Below are 8873 nucleotides of genomic sequence, written 5' to 3' on the forward strand. Positions count from 1 at the left end.
CAACCCTCCCTATCCCAATCCCCGATTCTCACAGCTTTGATTGTATCCATAAAACATGGTTTGACAGAAAAACAATGTGGTTTTCCCAGCTGCCAGGTTCTTCTCACCCAAGAGGTTGAGAACTCAAAAAACCAACCCCAAAATCAAACCCAGTGCTCCAAAAGGAAAATAAAAAAGGCCAGGAATTCTTTTAATGGTATAAAATAAGAGTGGATATGGCAACGCTACGAGGAAAAGTGGGATACATCACGGAAACCAAAGTCTTTTTGCAGGCAACACTGTTTGGAGAGAGGAGAACACTTGATGGTGACAAAAGTGAAGTTCTAAATTATATACAACAGGATCTAAGGGTGGATTTGAGGAACAGTCTCCATGGAGGTGAGTCAAGGTTCAACTTGCCCTTGTCTATTGCTTCGTTATCCAGATCCATAATAACACTTAAGAAGGAGACGGATGCGTAAAAATGGGACACGTGGAATAAAGAACCCCCCCAAAAAAACTCAGTTTTCCATATGAAAACGCCACGTCTACGTGCTTGTCCCATGTGGAATGTACCTACAGTTGTTTCACAGGCCGGGGGCTTCTCCTCCGGGAGGAAAAGCATCCGGAGAGGCGGGATACGCTTGCTTGCTGGGGGTGAGCCGATGGTAAGCGCCCTCCCCCCCGCAAGCTTCTTGTCATCCCAAAACTCGTTTCCAGGTGGAAAAGTCCCGATTTGCCCGGGATCTGGAAGCGTCTGGTAGTGGGATGGAAAACAGCGGCCGAAAGCCCGAATCCTTATGAAGGATGAGAGTCAGTTGTTAAATTTTAAGGGATATCCGATGGCTTTTTCCAGGCACTCTACCAACGAGCCGGCGGAAAGAAAATCCCTCTCCACTTCCACAAATTTGATGTAGATGGATTTGGGGGAGACGCCGGGCTCGACGAGGCAGTTCTGAGATAAAAAGGCGTTGATCCCGACCCAATCTTTGCTGAAGGTTTTGGTGTTTGCCTGGAAGTGTAAAAACAGGCACTGCTGGAGAGTCCGGACCTCGGCGATGCCGAGGTAACAGTAGATAATCCGGGCGGATTCCACGTCCACCCGGAGCGAGGCTTGTGGAGAAGGAACCTCCAGCTCACCTTGAGTCTCAGTGCCGGGATCAGGCGCCCTGTGCTCGGTAGGAGAGGAAGGAGGTTTCTCATGGCACTCTTCATATCCAATAGCGTACAATCCAGGGCTTTTGGGAATCCCTCCCGGTAACAAATACTGGACGACGTTCCCTCCGGTGGGTTTGGAGTGAGCGATGGGGATCCAGTCGATCTCCATGTGGAGCTCCAGGCACCTGGCTTCGCTGATGGTGATCTCCAGGAATTTGTAATAGACGTTTTTCCAGTTCATTTTCTGCACTCTGGTCATGATCACTCGACCCTCCGGCTTTTCCGAGTTGAAGTATTCCCGGAGCCGCTTCCCAAGGGGTACCTGGGAGCTGATCTCCGCGTAGTGGTAGCGGATGTCCTCCTTCCAGCGGGTGTTGTACCCGATGCCGAAAATGGCCAGTTTGTTGGAAAGGTGGAGCCTGGAGAAGTCCGTCCAGCTCTGGAACAGCTCCCACTTCAACTGGACCGACTCCAAGATTTGCATAATGTTCTGCATGACGTCGCGCTTCCTGGGAATTACAAAACATGGAGAGAAGGAGAAAGGCATCAGTAAACCGGAGCAGCAAAACCATCCCGGCCAACGCACCGACCTCTGGGAATGTTTATCACTGTTTCAGGGCCACGTCGGATAGGGCTTGCAGCAACCTGGTCTTAGGTTGGCTTGGAAGAGACCATTCAACTTTGGAATGAAGACTTCAGGGTCTTTCATAGAATCCCAGATGGATTTTGGGTTGGAAAAGACCTTAAAGCTCATCCAGTTCCAACCCCCTGCCACAGGCAGGGACACCTTCCACTAGAGCAGGTTGCTCCAAGCCCCTGTGTCCAACCTGGCCTTGAACACTGCCAGGGATGGGGCAGCCACAGCTTCTCTGGTTCTGCAGGTTTGGGGTCGGTTGACAGCAACAGCAGCCTCACACGTGTGTTTGATCAGGAAAAGAAGAGCCAGGACAAACTGCAGCACCCAGAGAGCTCAGTGATACCTCTCCTACAGCAAACACCTTGGTGACGCTCTCCCATCCTCTCTGCTAGGAAAAGAATGTTGGTGCACATCAGCAGCTGTGGATTTCTGCCTTTGCAAGCACAAATTCACCTTCTGAAGAGAAGACAGACAAAGGGGACAAGGCAGAGAAGGGAACAGGTAGCGCAGAGAGCGTGTTTTGCTGCTGTTCTACACTCATCTGACTCAAGACAGACAGCTGAACTGAACTGAAAGCAAGCAGTCCCATCCAAAGCCAGCGACAGGAGAAAGCAGCGTGGGTAGATTTTCAGTCAACAGCAGAGGAACGGAGCTAAAAACCCAAAAGAAAAGCTCCCACCTTTATTAATGACACCAGAAATACTCTGGCTAAGTTTAGCTCAGCACAGAATAGAGCTGCTGGGGGAATAAAACGATTAGTCACTCATCAAACTGCTGAGAAGAGGAAGGATTTCACTAGAGGTGATCTCCAGCAGCACGGTGCAGGAGAAAAGGGCTTTCCACAGAGGGAATCATCACTTGGAGTACGGAGGAATAGTGGAAAGACATTTGAAAACACTCTGCTTTTTGGGTTTGGAGTCTTCTCTTCCCACTCACACCAGGACTCTGCTTGGTGGCTGCCCTGCTGAGCGGGAGATCTACCTCCACGCCGTGGCCAAGCAGAGCTATTGGAAGCATTAAGAGTCAATTTCTTGCCATTATCTATTTCCCAGCAGGAAATTGCCCTGGAGCTGGCTTTGTATCATCAAACCTCGACCTCCCTTGCTGGCCTCTGGCCATCTGCTCGGCTTCTCCTTGGAAGCATTTGGAATGCGAATGTGGGAAGACACCAGAGACAAGACATGGTGTAAATTTGTTCTAAAGGCTGTTTCCAAACAAAAGCAGACATCAAAGCAGCTGCAACAGCTGGTTTCAGTGAAGGACCCAGCTCCCCACGCTTCTGGTTCATCTTCACAAAGCCCACAGTGAATAAAAAGCCTCCTCAAATCAATCTGAAGTAGCAGAACCGAGCTTGAAGCAACATTTCACTTTGCAGTTTACTTGAAGGCAGCAGTGTGCCAAAGGGAGGCAACAAGAGAACTGATGTGGGGAATGAACATCCCAGCTGATGGAGCACAGGACCTGGACACAGCTTTCCTATTGCTGTTTGCTTCCTACACTGCTGAAAAACAGGGAACCCAGGAAATACGGGAAGCTTTATAAGTTTGGAGGCCAGTTATTTACCACCTGAAGCTAAGAGAAGCAGTGCTGTCCTTAGAGATCGACTGCATTAGGTTTGTAGGTGCAGGATCAGGTCCTGGTGCTCACCAAGCTGGGGGGAGCAGCTGAACCCCAGCAAGATAGGGAGTTCCCTCTGGTTCTTCAGGCTGCTTAGCTCCAAAAGCTTCCAAACCCCTCACAAAAACCCAGGGGAAGGGAAAGCAGGAAGCAAAGCCAAGATCTACAACTACCTGAAAGGAGGATGGAGCCAGGAGGGGGCTAAACTCAGGGTTGAGAAGTTCCTCGGCCTCACAGAAGGGGGAAAAGAAGTTTTGAGTAAGTCTCTGCGTTGGAAGATGTTGGGAAATTCAGGATTATTTCCCCTGCAGCTCCCTAAAGCACTCCTTGAAAGGCAAAATCATCCCTGAACAATCCAATGCTGTGGAAGCTTCTTTTCTATTGTTATTTTAATTTTGTTAAGGTTTTAGAGGATTTTTTTCATTTAATTCCAATAAAAAGCCTCTGTTCTGTCACCACTCAGGGACACGGTGTTAATGCACCCAGTGCTGATGACTTTCCACCCTGCAGAAGCTCATCTTCCAGCACAGGAAACACCACAGTGACTTCAGATGACACTACAAACTACTGGTGGGGAGCTCAGAACCCACCCAGGAGGGTCTACAAGCCAATTTGTGATGGCTGCAGACATATCTACCACCACCGCAGGGGTTTTACAACCCTGAAGGTCAGAAGAAAGTAAAGTCTGAGTAAATACAGCCCAATTCCTTTCATTTTTGAAAGGCTCTACGTTATTGTTGGCGAGGCGAGGGAGATTTGCCTGCTCCAAGCATTCCAAATGCTCCAGATTAAACTGATCCAACAAGGTTATAAGTCAGCTCCGGAAAGTTATAAAAATAAGTTAAAAGTATATATATAAATCCCAAGTTTTGGCATGCCTTCCCAGTGAGGGGAAGCAGGAACTTTTCTTGCAAGCATTACTCACACCAAGCCAGCAGCACACAACTACAGGGGTGCTGTGTCCCTCTTCTCCCTCTTCCTTTATTTTCTCCTATGTCCAAAGGGGCAAACTTAAGGCAAACGGGGAAGAAAAAACCCACAACCCCAAAACACCAAGATTACAAATTGATCTGAGAATTAAGCCTTGTGTCATGATATAAGCCTGCCCTCACACACCTCTAATGAATCCGACACGGATTTAACCCCCATTTGAAGCCCTTGGCATTCATGTAGCAAGTCTTGATTCAGCCTCTGACTGGCCAAGCCAAGAAGAAAGAAGAGCTGTGAAGCTTTTCAGATGTTCTGAGGTAACTGGCATCATGCAGAAAGCAGCTTCAACTGTATGAATAGTCTTGCACAATGGATTTATAATCATAATCAGAAGGTTCCAGTCTCCTCCCCTCCTGCACAACATCCCCACAGAAACACATTCCAGGGTAAAACATTCAGAAGTTACTTACTGTGCATCTTCAGAAGATTCCTGCTTTATCTTTAATGTTCTTTTGGTGGTAGGGATTTCATCTGAAAGGTAAAATTCCAACAGATAATTGTATTTCAGATCGTATTCCTGAGGTTTCTTTAAAGAAAGGAGGTTGAAATGAAATAGTAAGTAATAAGTAAATCCAGAGTTGCTTCTGAGCCCAGCAGCCCACTAGAGCTCTGCATGACACAGCTCCAGCTCCTAAATACTCCAAATCAATGGGATTTTTTATTTCCATTGGAATGGATGTGGTCAATTAAGATCTGAATCTATCTCTGCAAGTGCAAAACCTCTCAAGGACAAGACCACAATTCCTACTATTAAATCAACTGAATTGCAAACTCCATTGTTAAAAAGGAGGGGGAAAAAAAGAAAGAGAAAAAGGCTGTTTTGCTTCCAAAATGCATCTGTATTCCATTTAGATGTTGTGTGCTATGTGCTTTTCTCACAACTGCTCTGAACATTCCTTCAAAGCTTCCTAATCCATCAGTGCCCTGACCACGGATGGGGCCAGGTATGTGACTGCGTCTCCTCTTCCTGTCTCATCCTACAAATCATGAGGGGAAGAAACCAACCAGTTCATGGCACCATCAGCTTTTATCCAACTCACCTTCTAACTGCTGCTTCTCTTGGATCCCCACTGAATTTACTCAGTTAAAGTTTCTGCCATGAAAACAACCCCTGTTAAAATAGCCCCATAAGATCAGTGGCTCAAGAGATAGAAATATGCTCCAAGAAACCCACTTCTTCACCAAATTGCTCAGATCAGGGTGTGTTTTGTACCAACAACATGGTACCTTGCTCTGTTTAACCATGTTGAATAAACCACAAGCAACGAGCAAATCCCCAAATTCATCAATATATTGATTCTTATGCAGAAACAGCAAAAATTCGGGCAAGGAAAGCACGTGGAGGGGTTCAAATCCTGCAGTTTGAGCTTGCACCCAGGTTCAGCTGGGTATCAGTGAAAGGGAAAACATCTCCCTATATCCCACGAGGGGGAGCAAAACCAAGCAGGGGAAGGAGAATGTATTGCCTTGTCCTCCACCATTTCTGGCCACACAACCGTCCTTTCCCTCTGCTAGGCTCTTTAAACTCAAGTCCCACTCCCAAAATACTTCAGGAACCACGGTTTGCTTTTAACTGGGGAATTTCTTTCCCTTTTCTCCCCCAGGACATCGGTGTTTCACATCTTCAGTGTGTGATGTCCAAAACATGGAAGCTGGTACTGAGCCAGGTTAAGTGAGAGATCAGCATGAGCACAGAGCACAAGTAAAACCTAGAGGATGGAGATGCACCAGGATGGGGTTTCTTACCCAATTCCTGTTCACCAGTCTGGTAACAATGAAGATCCTGACTGTGGTTTCCCCAGTCCTCCTGTGAAAACTCCTCCATCGTGCTGCTGTCTGACTCCAGCTCCTGGTACAAGCCGCTGCTGTTGATGAGGACAGGCTGGCAGGGCTGGGAATCCCATCCTCCTTGCCCAAAGACCTGCTCCAGCTGCTCAAACGTGTAGCTGCTTTTCCTCTTCCCGACACCATGCTCCTTCACACGGCTGTAGCACCTACGCAGGGTCTGAGACAGAAGAAGGCAGGTTCACCACGCAGCAGTGGGCTGGGAAAGCACACATTCACTTACAGACAGCTACACAGCTGCTACAGGCAGAGATATGGGTTGGTTTTGGGGATTTCTATTATTTCTGCTGATCAGTATTTGCCCTAAATGCAATGTTCCCAATTTAATCTACACCCATCACATGTATCCGACATTCCCGCTGCAGCGATTTAGCATTAACATCTACGACACAGGACAAAGTTGCATAGCAGCTACAGGCTCATCAGATTTAACTTGAGTGATTTAACCTCTTCCCCACTTCAAAAACAAAGAAAAGAATTCCCAGATCTGCCGTGAAACGTAGGGAAAACCACTATAAATACCAAGAGACCCCCAGTCAGAGACACCAACCAGCCAGGAAAACGCACACCTACTACGAGGAGGAGAAAGCAGAGCTGGTGTTGGGCCCCCAGCATGGAGAAGGTGCAGCAGGGAGGAGAGAGGAAGGGCAAGAGAAAGAAGAGTCCCCCAAAGCAAAGATGGTCCAACCTTCCTCACTCTGGTAAGAAGATACGAGGTACGAAATGTATATGCCTAAGCTATTCAGCTAGGAAAGTGTTTATTACTTACATATTCTGCATTCCTTACTAACTCACTCTGCCTCTTGTGAAGCTGCTGAAATTTAAAAGAGGTCAAATCAATAATGCTCCCCATGGCCAGACTTTGATAGCAAGCATTAAGCACGAAACAATGCTAACGTGGCTCTAAGAAGACTTTAAAACCAGCACTGAGGCCAAAACCTCCCACATGGACCGATGCAAACTCTTCATCTACTTTTGGTGTTCCCTTCAGCATTCCGATGGCTGGGCTGGTGTTTGAGTGCCAGCAAGGCAAAGCTGGAGAACTCTACCATTTTCCATCCACATTCACCCCTTAATCCAGAGCAACACACAACTATTTGGTGATTAAAAGAAGATAAAATCATCTTAATGTGCATCCCTCAAGGTGGTTTTGATTCCACCACCACTCTGCGTTTGAAAGGTCATGATGTGTCCCAGGTTTGCTGGATCTTGATGGTCTTTGGATTGGTGGAGTGCTAGAAAACCTACTTTTTAACATAGAATTTGGGGCTTGGAGCAACCTGCTCTAGTGGAAGGTGCCCCTGCCCATGGCAGGGGTTGAAGCTGGATGAGCTTTAAGGTCCCTTCCCACCCAAACCAGTCTGGGATTCCATGACGGTAGATTGCTCAGGTTCTAGCTTGAATGGCAAAGCCACTTCTGGAGTTGAAGAGAGACATTAACTTGGGAAGATCTACTCCTGTCTCCTTGCTTTCTGGAAAAAGACTGTAATGGACTGTCAAGTTCATGTCACTGCAAAACCCACTTGGGTTTTCCCCCCAAAAGGAACCTTTACATCTCCAGAAAGCTCAAACCTATCTAATGCATCTATCCTCACGCACTGGTTTAACAGCATCAGCAGCAAAGGAAGACATTCCCAACCAGTTTCCTGGTGATATTCAGAGCCCTGGGAGCAGAAGCAAAACCGCTGAAGCAGCAAGTCAGTTCTATCCTGCTGATCAACATCTAAGTGATGTTCACCTAAAATCACATGGGTCAGCTCCATTTCGTGGATGCACCACAGGAGTGAGGTGGACCAGATCCCTCTACAGCTACCTCCACCTCCCATGATCATCTCCAGAGACCCTGATAAAGACCTAAATAACTGCCTGGACCTCAGGAAACCTCCCTTGGACACTTTCCAGCACTCAGTGCTTCAGACACCTTTCTCCCAGCAGTTTGTTCTGATCACCAAGATTTAAGATCTAGGTTTCAATTACGCACCTCCTCTACTCCTCCTGGTGTCCAGCTCAACTCCTGCTCCGTGGTTCCTGGAGTGCACAATCATATATTGGTACAGATAGACAAGAAAGCAGTAAATTTAGGAGAAGTAATGGAAAACAGACCTGATAACTGCCCAGTGACTGCTCAGACTGGAAGAGACCGAGGCTTTTGCTTACTGCTCTGCCACACTGCCTGCAATACGAAGACAGATTAGCCCCACTCAATTGCTATTACGAAACCCAAAGGAGAGGACAGTCAAAAACCTCACTGCGGGTTTTCTCACTTAGGAGCCCTCATTTCCTTTCCCAGTGAAGCCACAGCAAAACTGATCACTCTGCAGGAACTGCAGCAGGACCACCAGAAACACTGCTCAGAAAAGCCTGAGGAAGGGACTTGGAGGGAGGCTGTGGGCCTGGGATAATAAATGCAAGGCAAAGATATAACTCATTTAAAAGGAACAGAAGACAAAGCTGATCCTGGCTGGTTGCTATGGCATGTACAAGTGGTCCAGCATTTGACCTCTTCAAACTGAAAGGCAGCTGCTTCCCAGCATCAGACGGATATGGAGCTGTTAGAACAAGCCCAGAGGAGGCCACGAGGATGATCAGGGGCTGGAGCAGCTCCAGAATGGAGACACTGGGGCTGTTCAGGCTGGAGAAGAGAAGC

General features: G+C 47.5%; 1 protein-coding gene across 1 annotated transcript; it reads right to left on the reverse strand.

The window, feature by feature from the left end:
- Positions 1–723: 723 nt before the first annotated feature.
- MSANTD2 (Myb/SANT-like DNA-binding domain containing 2) lies at positions 724–7034 on the reverse strand. Its single transcript, XM_010010588.1, has 4 exons — positions 6996–7034; positions 6128–6386; positions 4792–4852; positions 724–1646 (listed from the first exon to the last, which is right to left on the reverse strand). Exons 2-4 carry the CDS (start codon positions 6204–6206, stop codon positions 794–796), a joined length of 993 nt encoding a protein of 330 aa, XP_010008890.1. The 5' UTR covers positions 6207–6386; positions 6996–7034; the 3' UTR covers positions 724–793.
- Positions 7035–8873: the final 1839 nt, after the last annotated feature.

Source organism: Nestor notabilis, unplaced genomic scaffold (assembly GCF_000696875.1).
Source record: "Nestor notabilis isolate BGI_N333 unplaced genomic scaffold, ASM69687v1 Scaffold33382, whole genome shotgun sequence".
Classification (NCBI taxonomy): Eukaryota; Metazoa; Chordata; class Aves; order Psittaciformes; family Psittacidae; genus Nestor; species Nestor notabilis.

What these genes read in the sequence shown, in the direction of transcription:
- MSANTD2 (XM_010010588.1), bottom strand. Translation starts at nt 6,206, where the DNA reads ATGGAGGAGTTTTCACAGGAGGACTGGGGAAACCACAGTCAGGATCTT. An exon ending in GACTGGTGAACAGGAATTGG is followed by an intron (nt 4,853 to 6,127) that starts GTAAGAAACCCC and finishes TTTACCTTTCAG; the next exon opens with ATGAAATCCCTACCACCAAA. An exon ending in GAATCTTCTGAAGATGCACA is followed by an intron (nt 1,647 to 4,791) that starts GTAAGTAACTTC and finishes TGTAATTCCCAG; the next exon opens with GAAGCGCGACGTCATGCAGA.